This window comes from Thermobia domestica, chromosome 3 (genome assembly GCF_964235325.1).
Source record: "Thermobia domestica chromosome 3, izTheDome1.hap1.1, whole genome shotgun sequence".
In the NCBI taxonomy this organism is placed as follows: Eukaryota; Metazoa; Arthropoda; class Insecta; order Zygentoma; family Lepismatidae; genus Thermobia; species Thermobia domestica.
This window is the reverse complement of record NC_137456.1, coordinates 314,236,473-314,250,824: the sequence shown is the minus strand read 5'-3', so window position 1 is coordinate 314,250,824 and position 14,352 is coordinate 314,236,473. Positions and strand designations below refer to the sequence as shown.

At 37.5% G+C, this 14,352-nt stretch overlaps 1 protein-coding gene across 1 annotated transcript in view; it reads right to left on the bottom strand.

The window, feature by feature from the left end:
- LOC145681152 (mitochondrial disaggregase-like) overlaps positions 1–14,352 on the bottom strand; it is a 43,447-nt gene that overhangs the window by 18,308 nt on the left and 10,787 nt on the right. The window contains exons 4-6 of the mRNA XM_081752596.1: positions 13,041–13,267; positions 3,176–3,290; positions 429–607 (exon numbers count right to left, since the gene is read on the bottom strand). Of these exons, the coding sequence (XP_081608722.1) occupies positions 429–607; positions 3,176–3,290; positions 13,041–13,267 (521 nt within the window). The remainder of the gene's footprint in view (positions 1–428; positions 608–3,175; positions 3,291–13,040; positions 13,268–14,352) is intronic.

Sequence of the window (14,352 nt, the reverse complement as noted above, 5' to 3'; positions counted from 1 at the left end):
TTTATTTACTATTCTTCGCACTACCGCTGATCTATTAGTTCTATCTTCCTTTAATAAGTTCTATGTACTTTTAGCATGGTGGAAATGATGACGTAATTCTGTATTTCAATACAGCACCCATCTGGACGCATCACAGGATTTTTTCTGTAATGTATTTTTTTTTTCGTCTCCCTACGTCTTTCCTTCCCTATTTAGCAAAACGTTTAGGCGAAAGCACTTATAATGTACTTATTTTCGTATAATGTTTTCACTATTTCGCCATTTTCTGGTCATTCATTTTCTATATAAATTTTACGAATTTCTACTAAAATTTAACTAAACCTGAAACCAGGGTACTGATATAACAAATTCATCATGAATGGAATTTTCTGGTAAAACTAAGTTCATTAACTATACCTGAGGAAGTGAAAATTATCGTATAAACACACCTCATGTTTTTCTTGGTATTCTGACATATCTAATCGTATAAATCCGTGTGGTTTTCCCTTGTGAATATAGTTTGCTAACTGTTTAGCTAATTCTGTTTTTCCAATACCTGAAGAGCCAAGGAACAAGAACACCAGGGGATGTTCTTCATCCGTCCAACCGTTCTCTTTTCTTCTGATAGCTGAAAAAAGAAAAATAAATGATTAAGTCATCATTATATTGCGAGCGGTGATAATGATTATAAATAATGTAAGTAAAAGGTTAATGGTCACCGCAAGAAAATAAATTTAATCAGATACATACATCATAGAATCAAATTCACGATGGAACTTGAAGAAAATGGAGCTTTTAACTTCCTTGATATTACCATCAAAAAACAAGCCAATAAGTTTGTTACTCCAGTATATCGTAAAACTTCTGCTGGTACCAAGTATATTTATTTTAAATCATCTCACGCACGGGTTCAGAAACTGAATATTTGGAAAAAACTTCTTCAGGAGAGCTCTTCTACTTTCTGATCTTCCTGGGGACCTCAACCAAGAAATTCAATATTTAATTAAAATTGGACAACAAAATGGCTATCAAAAGTCTTCATTACTGAAGTGGTACAAACAGGTACCGCGGGAGATCGACGACACCAACCATTGGCCAACAACAAATGCCGAAGAAGACAAATGGATTGGTGTCCCTCTGGTTCCACATATTTCGGCAAAAATTAAAAAGACATTGCATAAATATAACATCAAGGTCTCCGAAGTTCCTCCTAAACCTATAGAAAAATATATTACAAATTTTAAATCATTTTTTACTGATCCCCAACAAAGTAGTGGCGTCTATAGGGTTAAATGTCAATGTGACCAAATGTATATAGGTCAAACAAAAAGGAATATTTGTACCAGAATCGCTGAGCACATAAAAAAAAGAAAAAAAATTGTGGTGACTATTAGCCTTTAACTTAAATTATTTTAAATGATTAAGTCATTTAGCTTTACGGATCACTATTACGGACTTATACTAAAAGGGACGAGTGATTATATATATATCGGGTGTTGTAAAAATGGCGCCTACGGACCACAGAGCATTATTCTACAAATCAAAATAAACCATATATATATATATATACGGGTCTTCTATCTAGAGAAGCGAATTGACCTATGTGACAACGTCGTAGCAGATAAAGAACTATAGATTAAATCTACAAATCCATCAAATAATTATATTGATTCTTGACAGATGACAGTTAAAGTCAGTAGACTTTGACACTAGCACCACTTATTAGCTTAACAATCGATATAATTGATTGATGGGTATGTCAAGCAATGCTAATGGTTATAAGTTAAAATGAGATGTTGAAAAATAATGAAATTTTGATTCTCCATAGCGGCTGAAGGAGGCCCCGGAGGGCATTCCACCATATAACATTTTCGCTTTATTTTAACCTGTAGAATAGTGCTCTGTGGTCCGTGGGTGCCATTTTTAGAACACCCGATATATATATATACACTTATATAGATAGATAGATATATTCAGCAAAAGACGAAGTGTTAAAACAACAGAAAATGATTACTAAATTAGCATGTTACTTGTGTATTAATTCAACACTAAGTATATCAGAAATTCATCTTCCGAATTATCTATTATTCTTGTCCTAGCACATAAGAACAACAGATGGCAGAACTGCAACTCATGTAACTGTTGTCAGATAATTCACAACCTTACAAAATTATTTTCTGTGACCGATTACAAAAGAATAGTACGTTATTCGTTACTTGGTATAAATGCCAAATATAATGCGTAATGCTTTGCTTATACCAGAAAATAAAACAACAATGCAAACTCTCACAGCTAGTCACCAGTTATTTCTCATATGCTCGGAAGGTTAATTTCTAATACCCTTAGTGTTGAACTAACACACTAAAGTGGTAGTCATTTTGTGCTGTTTTAAACATTTCATTATTGCTATATATATATATATATATATATATATATATATATATAGATAGATAGATAGATATATATAGATATATATATATATATAGATATATATATATATAGATATATATATTAAACAGATGAATGAGAATGTGGAAGGAAACAGAACAACCACGAAAAAACCACGGACACGATGTTGTTTAACACAAACTCATTTGGCCTGGGATCGAACTCGGGACTTTCGCATCAGAAGCAAGAAACAAATGTTCAGCAAAATAGTGCAGCGGTTTTCATGTTGTTTTTTTTAAAAATTATACTTTTATTGACATTTAAATTTCGAGCACAGATACATGCTAATTTATCTCTTACTTTCATATGTTTGTTCCTACACAAACTTCTTTTGATACCTGTACAGGAACCCACGTTTATATATTTAAAAAAAGGCGTTTCAAAATAAATAGCTCATTTTATGTATCTTTAAAAAAAAGGACGTTTCAAGATAAATAGCCCAAGTTATATATCCTTTTAAAAAGGCGTTTCAAGATAAAAAGCCCACGTTATGTATCTTTACAAAAAGGGCGTTTCAAGATAAATAGCCCTCGTTATATATCTTAATAAAAACGGCGTTTTAAGATAAACAGCCTACTTATATATCTTAAAAAAGGGCGTTTTAAAATAAATAGACGAGGTTATATATATCCTTAACAAAAGGAGTTTCAAGATAAAAAGCCTAAGTTATGTATCTTTAAAAATAAAGGGTATTTCCAGATAAATGTCCCACACTGTAAAAAAGTTGAAGCTGTACTTAAAAACTCACCTGATGCAACTGTTGTTATTGGTCCCTCCTGTCCCACTATATATTGCTTCAAACGCTGTTCTAATGGGAATCGTCTTCTTTCTTCTGCTTCCTTCTGTCGGCGTATTTCTTCATACTAATAATCAAACAAACAAAAAAGACAATAGTTACTACAATACTATCAGATAAGAAAGCAAAATTAACGTAACACTAAAGCATTTTAGTTCAATAATATGTTGTGAATGATTCCTAAAATTATATGACTCTCCCTGACGTAATTCACAAGTACACAGAAAAATTATGCACTTAATAATGTTCAAATATGTTTCTAATATTTATCTCAAGAAATTTCAAATTATCCCATGATCAAAAGAATTTCCATCGGTAACAATCTTTTTAAATGAAATAGGTTTAAACAATATAAAACAATACTTAATAGTTACTTAAAGAGCAGAAGGTACAAACGATCAATGCCAACAGGATTGGTTGTCGAAATAATACCAGAAAATTAATCATCAGATTAGGATTCCTAGAGGATATATATATACCTATATCTATATATATATCTATAAATCTATATCTATCTATCTATCTATCTATCTATATATCGGGTGTCAAAAAATTCCACCGACAAACTTCGGGAGGTAAATCCTCTCATACGAAGAAACATAAAAGCTCAGTAAACATGGGTCTGGAAACGCGTTGTTTCGGAGATATAAGGTGCCAAACCGTGGGAAATGAATCTTCAAAGGCGTATATTTCAGAAACTATTCAACGTAGAGGGTGCGGTTTGAAAACTCACAAGCGAAGTCATACCTGCTCTGGTTAAACATGCATGTTTCATAATCTTGCAATGCCTGCGGAAGGGATTCCCCAAAGGAGCATAGGGATTCCCGGATAATCTGCCGAGTGAAGATGGCTCGAAAGGGGTATGAATGGACGACTTCCTCGCCTGTTAACAGTACTTCCTTGTACCAAGACGATAACTCAAACGGATACAAAATGGTGGACACTTGTAAACCTGCTGTGTGTGGTTGCATAACCGCCACATACGGATGGTGCCCAATAACGAAGTTCGGAATATGAAGTACTGTGAATATACAGACGAAGGTTCGTAGTTAGGCACGTGCGGTGTTGCTACAGCATAACCCATAAAGCAGAATGATTGAGAGCTGTTGAAACTAGATTCAAACCCGCTATCAAAATGTACATTAATTATCGTGGACAAATGTATGTTAACATATGCAGCATTATGGAGTATAGTATTAACATACGTAAGAAGCAGCTGGCAAATGACCTCCTGGGAACGGCGATAATATGATTCGCATATTAGTGGCATAGTTAGTGGCGTGCAATGCTGTAAAGCATAACCTCCAGGCACAAATAAAATACACAAAGCACAAAGACAGAAGAAGACGAGTCAATCAGGAAATGGTGTTTGTAATTCAGTTGTACCTTACAACGTCACGAAATCTACTAAAAAAGTGAATCATTGACTTCAATGCATAAGAGATAGCGTCGAAGCACTTCATCTCGCACACGAGGGAAAACGTCGTGGTTAACGCGAATTCTTGCGGAAGCCTCGACAATGCGGCCCACAAGGTCCAATTCATTCTCCACTGTGTCTGGTAGACCAACTCCTTCATGTGTCCCCATAGGTAAAAGTCCATAGGTGTCATATCCGATGATCTAGGAGGCCATGCTACAGGACCACCATGCCCGATCCATTGATTCCCAAACATATCAGAAAGTACATTTTGAACACGCCGCGGCCGATGGGGTGGAGCTCCGTCATGCTGGAACCACGTTTGTCGCCAGACTGCAAGGGGGCATTTTCGAGCAGTTCCGGGAGTACCTCTGAAAGAAACACACTGTAAGTATGCATGTTCAGTCGTGGAGGTAATACATAAGGTCCTACTAAGACATTATCCACTATACCGGCCCACACATTCACTGTGAATCGTTCTTGATGACCTCGGCGAAACATTGCATGCGGATTGTTTGCTGCCCACACATGCCTATTATGAGCATTGTAACATCCGTCACGAGTAAAACTACTCTCATCCGTGAACAACACATGCCGCGCGAACTGCGGATTCTCCACACACTGCCACAGGTACCATCGGGCAAATCGCACACGTTTGGGATAGTCTGTAGGACGCAAAACTTGTACTCTTTGAGAATGATATGGATAGAGATGTTCTTCATGTAAGACGTTCCACACTTGCTGGTGCTGAACATGCAACCCATGTCCAACGGCCCGCGTGCTTGTTGAGGGATTTTGTTCAAATTGGTCCAACACATTCTCTTCGAATGCTGGTGTTCTCACTGTTCGTGGTCTTCCTGCATCAGGCCGGTGAATATGTACGGAACCTGATTCTCGCAGCTGCCGATCAATTGACGTAAATGTAGCGTGATGGGAGCACCGTCATTCTGGAAAAAGTTCTCTATAAGTCTTTGTGCCTCCCTTGCATTTCCCATAGCTGCACCATATGCCAGATGCATATCATTTAATTCTGCCCAAGTAAACTCCATTTCATACTACGGTGTTTTATAAAACACAGACAGTAAGCACTGCACACAAGCACAGTCGCTTCCAGAATACATGTCAGTCTTCGGTAGACTAGCTTCTTTAGGTGCTCGTCTGTCATATGACTGAGCATAGCCTTCCCTGCTCCGATCTTCATTCGTATTTTACTATCTTGATGCGCTCTCACTGGCAAGCAGATTGGGACCAGGCCATTGCAAATATATTGCACGCAGTCAAGCCACTCCTAGGAGAGTGGCGTACGTCCTCGTCAGCTCGTCGTCGAGATGAAGTGCTCCTGGCGCGTTTGCGTATCGGACACTCTCACCTGACGCACAGTTACTTGCTGCGGAGATTGAACCGTCCTTACTGTGAGGAGTGTATAGTCCCGCTGAGTATTCAGCACATTCTTGTTGAATATCCTGAATACTCAGCTCTCAGAGAACGTTTCAGATTGCCTTCTGCTCTCGCCCGTGCTTTGGAGGATTCAAGTGTTATGGTTCGCCGTGTACTTGAGTTTGTTTATGCTTCTGGGGTTGCTCACGTTCTCTGAGCTGTTTTAGTGTGTTTCCACTGTTTTATTGCTGCTGCATTTTTAATGTCTGTTAGTTTTTATTGTGTTTCTATATATTGTTATTGTTATATTAGCAGCAGTTTTGTTTTTCCTATTCTTTTAGCCTTTTTCTTCCCATCTTTTAATTCAGAGCAACCGTGTTCATCGTGACGGGGACATATAGCCTAGCTGCTGACGTCCCCATTACCCCCCCCCTAATTACTCACTCACTCACTCGTCTGTCATATGGCTGAGAGTCGAATCCCACTAATAGCATGACTCTGTTAGCCAATGTTTATTTTATCTCTTCTATCGTATTTCTGTTCCTATAAACAGTTTTGAACGTAAGAAAAATGCTATGTACTGTCATTTCAAGGACAATATCTTTTTGTTGAATATTCTGGACTCAGTTAAAATTATCGTGTGAAACTGAAATACCTCTTACATGTTTTAAGATTTAAAGAAGACCAGAAACCAATTTCCTTACACACAGTAAAACGATAATCAATGTTGCTTTTGTTTTTAAAGATCAACAATACCCTCCAGAGTTCGACTGCGTGTGCATTTGAATGCAGCCTAAATCTGTTTACATTATGAGAGTTAATTACATCCGACGACTAAAGTTCAGACACAAATGCAGGCGATCTTGCGGCCAGAGCGTTTATAGATGTACCATCTTGGCATTCGACTTGTGAAACTGAAAAAAGCCACTTAGAATGGTTGAACAAAGAGTGGCGAATCTAGGCTGGGGTCGGGGGGCTTGGTCCCCCAATTTTGCTGCGTTACTAGAAAATCACTAATGTCATAAATACTAAAACGCAGTCCAAATTACGTATTTTACATAGCAAAATACTGACACCCCCTCCCCCTCCAGTTTTTACTTTCAAGATCGGCTACTGAACACTAGGATCGTACCCGGTTCTCTTTACACTTAATTTACTTTGGTGTGCTAAATTGGAATAGGCGGATAGATTTGAGGCTCTAGCAGTTGCATTGTAAGCAAAAATAAACATAAGAAGAGTATGACGTTATTATTATTGTTTTGTAATAACGTCCCCGCCTTATAGACCTAACAAAATGGACACGAAGACAATCTTGATGTAACTTTAAATGGAGGAATAAAGACAAGGTATAAAATATGAAGATGGTTTATTGTTCTGTTTACATATTTTGGAATCCGTTAACACGAAGAGAAAACGAAACCGTAGCAGGACTTACATTTAATTTAACGAGCTAAACCAATTCATTTAGATATCACATTCGCGCACTACAGTATCATTCAATTGTACGTTTATAACAATCGTTTATTGTCTGATTGTTAATTTGTTAAGATATTCAATGTCCCTTTCCGGCAGCGGCGCTATATGGAGACGGGACCTAAAGTTTCAAATGCAATCCGATCCATCTCTTGGTTGTTGAGTCCAAAGCTTGGACTCTTAGTGGAGATTGACCCCGCGACACGGCGCGTCAACGTGCAACCTTGCTTTCTGTTGCTTCCTTGCTTATCCACGTAACGGTGCAACAACTGACAAGAACAAGCAGCATTGAAATCAGGTAAATGGTTGCAGACTTATTAAGATAATGCATATGACTTCAAATCACAAATCTCTTATACATTTACTCAGATCATTCATATAATGTACTTAATATTGGGTCTCGTTCATTAGTGACATTCACTCAGTTCACTAGACATAACGATATTTCTAGCCATTGCTAAACATTACTCATATCTGAAAATGTGCTAACTGTATTCGCTATCGTGCTATTTGAGGTTTTCCTTTGCATTAAGTATTTTCACAATTTCAATCACTCTACTTCGTGTGTTATACTGTAGCAACACCGCACGTGCCTAACTACGAACCTTCGACTGCATATTCCGAACTTCGTTACTGAGCACCATCCGTATGTGGCGGTTATGCAACCACACACAGCAGGTATACAAGTGTCCACCATTTTGTATCCGTTTGAGTTATCGTCTTGGTACAAGGAAGTACTGTTAACAGGTGAGGAAGTCGTCCATTCATACCCCTTTCGAGCCATCTTCACTCGGCAGATTATCCGGGAATCCCTATGCTCCTTTGGGGAATCCCTTCCGCAGGCATTGCAAGATTATGAAACATGCATGTTTAACAAGAGCAGGTATGACTTCGCTTGTGAGTTTTCAAACCGCACTCTCTACGTTGAATAGTTTCTGAAATATACGCCTTTAAAGATTCATTTCCCACGGTTTGGCGCCTTATATCTCCGAAACAACGCGTTTCCGGACCCATGTTTACTGAGCTTTTTTGTTTCTTCGTATGAGAGGATTTACCTCCCGAAGTTTGTCGGTGGAATTTTTTGACACCCGAGATATATATATATATATGTTATTCTTAAATGTAAAAAAAAAAAATTGTATTTTTTATACTACATATTCCTTGAGACCAGATATTTCTAGTCCCCGCAATATTTCAAAGATTAGTCGGTCTTCCTCCTCTGTCAGTAATAAGTTGGGAATTTTACATGTTCCATTCCTTTGTACATTTTTGTTTTATTCATTAGAAATCCTTAAATCTGTGTATCTTCTGTGAAATTACAAGAAAAGTAAGAAACTCGAAAGAAAATAAACGTAAACAAATTGATGGTATATATTATTACTTATGGACGTGCTTCAATAAATAACAGCTTTTACACAGCAAGATCTATCAATTATGCATAATACAAGTTGACTAAACCTGACTTTTGCTAACATAGGTCCACACTTTTAAAATTACTACTACAGTCAATAAGTTCATGGACTGGACGCAGTGTGGCGCTAGTGGTACACTATAGCTGATAAATGATATCCTGGAGGAAGCAGTGGAAGTTCATCTCTCGACCGAGCAAGAGGCAGGTCTGTGCATAGAGTGTAAACAGACTACTCTTTCTGTTGAGAACGGGGTTGATTGCGCCGCGGCAGACTTGAAGAATGTGGCAGATGCTCAGGTAAGTGTAGAGTAACAACGCCCTGGGCCGCAATGTAGTGTTTAAGTGGCATCAACGGTTTACGGAGGAGAGAAACAGTTTAGAGGATTATGAACCAGCAGATCGGTCAACAACAGTCCGAACAGAACACAAGATCGAAGAGGTTGCAATGGTCGTGCGCGCTAACCATTCCCAGTCAGTAGATGACATCGCAGCAGCAGTATGGATCAGCAATGATAAGTGTTACAACATTCTGACGGATGATTTGAACATGTCGCGTGACCCAGCATCGTGTCCCACACATTCTGAGACAAGACCAACGATCAGAAGTACTGACACTGATGAAACGTTCCTGAACCGGATAATAGCAGGAGATGAAATATAGTGTCTCCTCTACGATCCACAACTAACGAGACAAGCAGCCTCCTGGAAATCACCTCCAAAACGCAAAAACCCGAGACAAAACAAGTCAAAAGACAAAATGATGCTTGAACTACTTGGATCCACTTGGATCCTTGTAATAGTGTGTGTGTGTGTGTGTGTGTGTGTGTGTGTGTGTGTGTGTGTGTGTGTGTGTGTGTGTGTGTGTGTGTGTGTGTGTGTGTGTGTGTGTGTGTGTGTGTGTGTGTGTGTGTGTGTGTGTGTGTGTGTGTGTGTGTGTGTGTGTGTGTGTGTGTGTGTGTGTGTGTGTGTGTGTGTGTGTGTGTGTGTGTGTGTGTGTGTGTGTGTGTGTGTGTGTGTGTGTGTGTGTGTGTGTGTGTGTGTGTGTGTACACACACACACACACGTTCACATCGAGCACAGCAACCATGGGTTCTACTGGTTGCTTATATTCCGAGCACCAGTCGACGAATGTATTGACTGTACTAGTATACTAAAGAAGGAAATATTGCAGTGAACTTTGTTCCCGCCATTGTTATTTTCTGTGCTAACTTATTTACACATCATAGTTGCCAGTTTAAAAATGTTTTTTTTCTTATTTGCTAACTTTTGTATAATAGTTTTTAAAATTAATTTAATCAGAAATAAATGGAAAATACATATATTTTAACACAGTTTTTAATAATGTATTTGTTAAGCATAGAATCACACTCTCTATCTACGTTTCCGTATTCTCTGTATTAGGCCTCGGTTTCTTCGTCCTTATGTAAAAAGCTTCGAACACACTTCTTTCTGTTAGCAACGGAGAACAGTGCAAAACTAATATCTTGAATAGTGTGATTGGCCCTCCCTCAATATCTCCACCTTGCCGGTCAGACAGAAGAAGTGAAAAAGCCGTAAGTTCCAGAATAGCGCAGGCTAAACACGCATTCAACAGGAAAAGAGGACTGCTAACATCAAGGAGTGTGTCGTTTGACTTTCGTAAACGATTTATAAAGACCCCGGTATGGAGTGTGGCGTTTACGGATCAGATACATGGACACTGAGAATAGCTGAAATATCAAAGTTGGAAGCATTTGAACTGTGATGTTGGCGTAGAATGATGCGCATATCATGGACCGAAAGGAAAAAAATGAAGCCGTATTAAAGGAAGCTAAGAAAGGACCACAGATCATTAAGATAATAGGAAAAAGAAGAAACAGCATGCTTGACCATCTTATTCGGCACTCCGATTGGATCACTGTGTTGATAAGAGGGAAAGGCAGAAGAAGGAAAACCAGGAAGAGGAAGACCAAGGATAGAATATCTAGATGAAGTTAGAAGAAGAGACCTTATCAAAGTATAAATCAGCTCTCCCAAGGGAGAGAAAAGTCTTAAAATTTCCATGTTACTCACCAACCAATAGTTGAGGTGAACAAAAAGTATTGGAATTTTCGTAGAAGTTTAGAAAGACCAATCACTTCGTTTGCGTCTCTAATGTGTTCCTTGCCCCTTTGTTCTTATGTTTCTCTTCATCATCCCAATATACGAGTCGTCACATTCGCACACGACTTCATAAAACCTCATTTAATAAATTAACAAAAATTAGTTAATTACCAATATATCTTCCCGTGGAAAAACTAAATATTCTCCAGACGCACTGGAACAACAAGCTAGTTCCGCCTTCGTTGATAAGGCAACTAGGACAAAACACAGATAATAGAAATATGGTATGAAATGAAATCTTTGAGTTTTACGTCCCACGATTATGCCAGTTAGGCTGAAGGAGACGGTGATGATGAGTAATGAATGAAATGGTGGAATGAAGAAGTGGGAGGAAACGGGAGAGCCACAAGAAAACCCACGCACACGGAGAAATACGGCATGTTTTTATCCTTGTTATCTTACTACTGAAGATGGTAGTAGTTTGTTGTTCCGATACGTCTGAAGAATATTTAGTTTTCCCACGGGAGGATATATATTGGTGAGTAACCAATATAATTTCTCACTTAATCAAGTCTGATCTACGAACTAATTCTTATAATTGATAATATTTTTATTTTTTTCCTTTAGTGTCTATAAAGCTTACTTTAATTCACATTACTTAGCGAACTTAAATAACCTGAACAAAAGGTAAGGGGTAAAGATCCACTTTTGTGCCAAATCTTTCTTTCCCTTCTTACTGTTAAGTCTTACAGGTTCAAATGTGTCAATTGACGTCATTTTTCACGTGTGATGATGTAGCACTCACTGGATTTTCCAATCTGATAAATAAAATTAATTATTTTGTGTAACTCTTCTTTGAAGAAACCAATCGATAAGCCCTGAGAAACATATGAATCTAGTCATTTGAATGGAACTGGTTTTAACCATCTTCGAATGTATTGATTCTTCTGTACATATAAAGGGTGGTCCATTTATAGTGACAGTAGTAAACATCTCAGAAATTGTAAAAGGCAGAAAAGCAAAATTTTGCACCAAGAAAAACTATAGGGAGGGGACCAACATCCTAGGTATTTTGCAACATCACCGGATGGACAGTGTTGCCAACCCAATATAAAATTATATATATATATATTCAAATGGCACTACATCAGATTATTGCATATTGACCCTTCATTTATCAATACATGCGAATCAACATGTCTAACGAAAACTTCAAATATCACATTATTCAATGTTGCAAACTAAGGATGTTATAGTATCAGAAATCCAAAGTTTGGAAACCTTCTAACACACATACAGCACAACGGAGACGGACAGGATAACAAATATCGAAAGTATCTTAACGTTGGATACCATGGTCATGGTATGACTTGTTTCGAATGAATAGGAACGAAGTTTCTAGCGCTTAAAAATGTGATTTTATTTTTAAATACTTTATTTCGAAAACAAATGCTAAGATAACTAACATATCTAGTTACTTCAATGGTTTGCAATCGACGTACAAATTATTTTGCTGTTTACAGTACTTCAATATCTCAAACCATTTCGGAGACATGATAAACATTGATAAAGTTCGCAACACTGCTGTAAATGGTGTATTTGCGGAAAATATTTAACATAATTATTGTTTTCGTTCTCTTCTATAGCATTACAGCAATAACTTTTAGTAGCTGTAATTACAACAAGTTCTCACAATTACATGATTTAAGCAGTGTTGCGAATCTTGAAAACAACTCCATACTTTGCAACACTGAATAATAAATGTAGTATTTTAAGTTTTCGTTTGACATATTGATTTGAAATATGTAATAATCTGTCGTAGTGGTATTTGAAAAAATATAACTTTATATTGAGTTGCCAAGACTGTTGCCATCCGGCGATGTTACAAAATATCTAGGACGTTGTCCCTTCCCTATAGTTTCTTGGTGCAAGATTTCACTTCTCTGTCTTTTACGATATCTGAGATATTTACTTCTATCATTATACATGGACTACCCGTATAATTGTAGTGAATAGAAAACACTATGTATAAGAGAGGAAAAAAATTGCGTGCCTACCTTAGTCGAATACGTATCAAGCATCTCTTTTATGGGACCATCTTTGGCATACTCGATTGGTTGGTGGCCTGTATCATCATCTGCTGTAGGGTTGGCTCCTGCATCTAACAGTATTTTTACTATGACTGGGTCATCATTCAAAACGGCATAGTGCAACGGAGTCCAGCCTCTGAAAGACGCCCGGTGATTTAAGCGGTTGCTAAACTCATCTTCACGACGAACCAACACTGGAAGTAGCAAATATCCAGAAGAATTTGCTCTTGAAAAAATCCTTCTATGTACCTTATGAATTCGAAATTACCAATATTGTTTCATAAAATCAACCTTTACTTATAAGCATAGATATTATAATAAATCTTGCTTGTATCTGAATTTTCGTAAATTGTGCAGACATTTTCAAGTTTTCTGCAAATAATTTCACTACAATGGATAACGAACATATTTTCAAATGGCATATTCATATAATTTCAAAATTTTCGCACTAGAAAATAATCACTGTCTAAAATTAAAAGGTACTGCCATGTGTATTAGGATGTCTGCCTCTACGCTATTCACGGGACGCCCGTAAACGAATTCCTCGCTCTTTTCTACTCAACCTTTGCTCTGGCTCAGATTCGGAGAAAACATTTTCCTAACATGGACGTACGAGGATCAGCATTGGACTATTTCCTAGATGCGGGCATGACAGTTAAGAAAGTCTGGTCAAAACATCAAACCTATCAACAGTATGATAACCTGGTTTTGAGCTGAATGTTCCTTTTTCAATATCGAGGCTATATGAAACGAAACTACTGTTTAACGAAGAATCCGAACTATATGAAATCTAAAGCTATCAACAACTACGCTACGTGGGACCATTTCTAAATCTGGTCATCCTAAAGTAATCTTCCTACGGAAGCGAAAGTAGCTCCTCTTTCTATATCAACAACTACCGACATTCCTAAAATGAGGTGATTTTTATTGTTACGACGATTTACTTATTTCCTAAACTCTGCTGTTAGCACAAGAAAAAAATAATAACATTTTCGCCTTCCCCTTACTGGTATTAGTTTAGGTGCGAGAAATTTTACTTTTCAATACCACTGAGAAGAAGCAAGCAAAACTCACACTAATTTATGAGTGATAAAATGAAACACTTTAAAGTTCAATTTATTTTACTGTGTAGTGTGTCTGTGTCTTTGATTTTTGTTTTTCTTTCTTCCTGGTTTCGAAAGCAGAGGTTTTTCACCTGAGTTTCTGCTCAATATGTATTCGTCAGTGAAATTTTGACAATTTGTGGATTCACCCAGAATTCCTTGAAAAAAAAAAATGA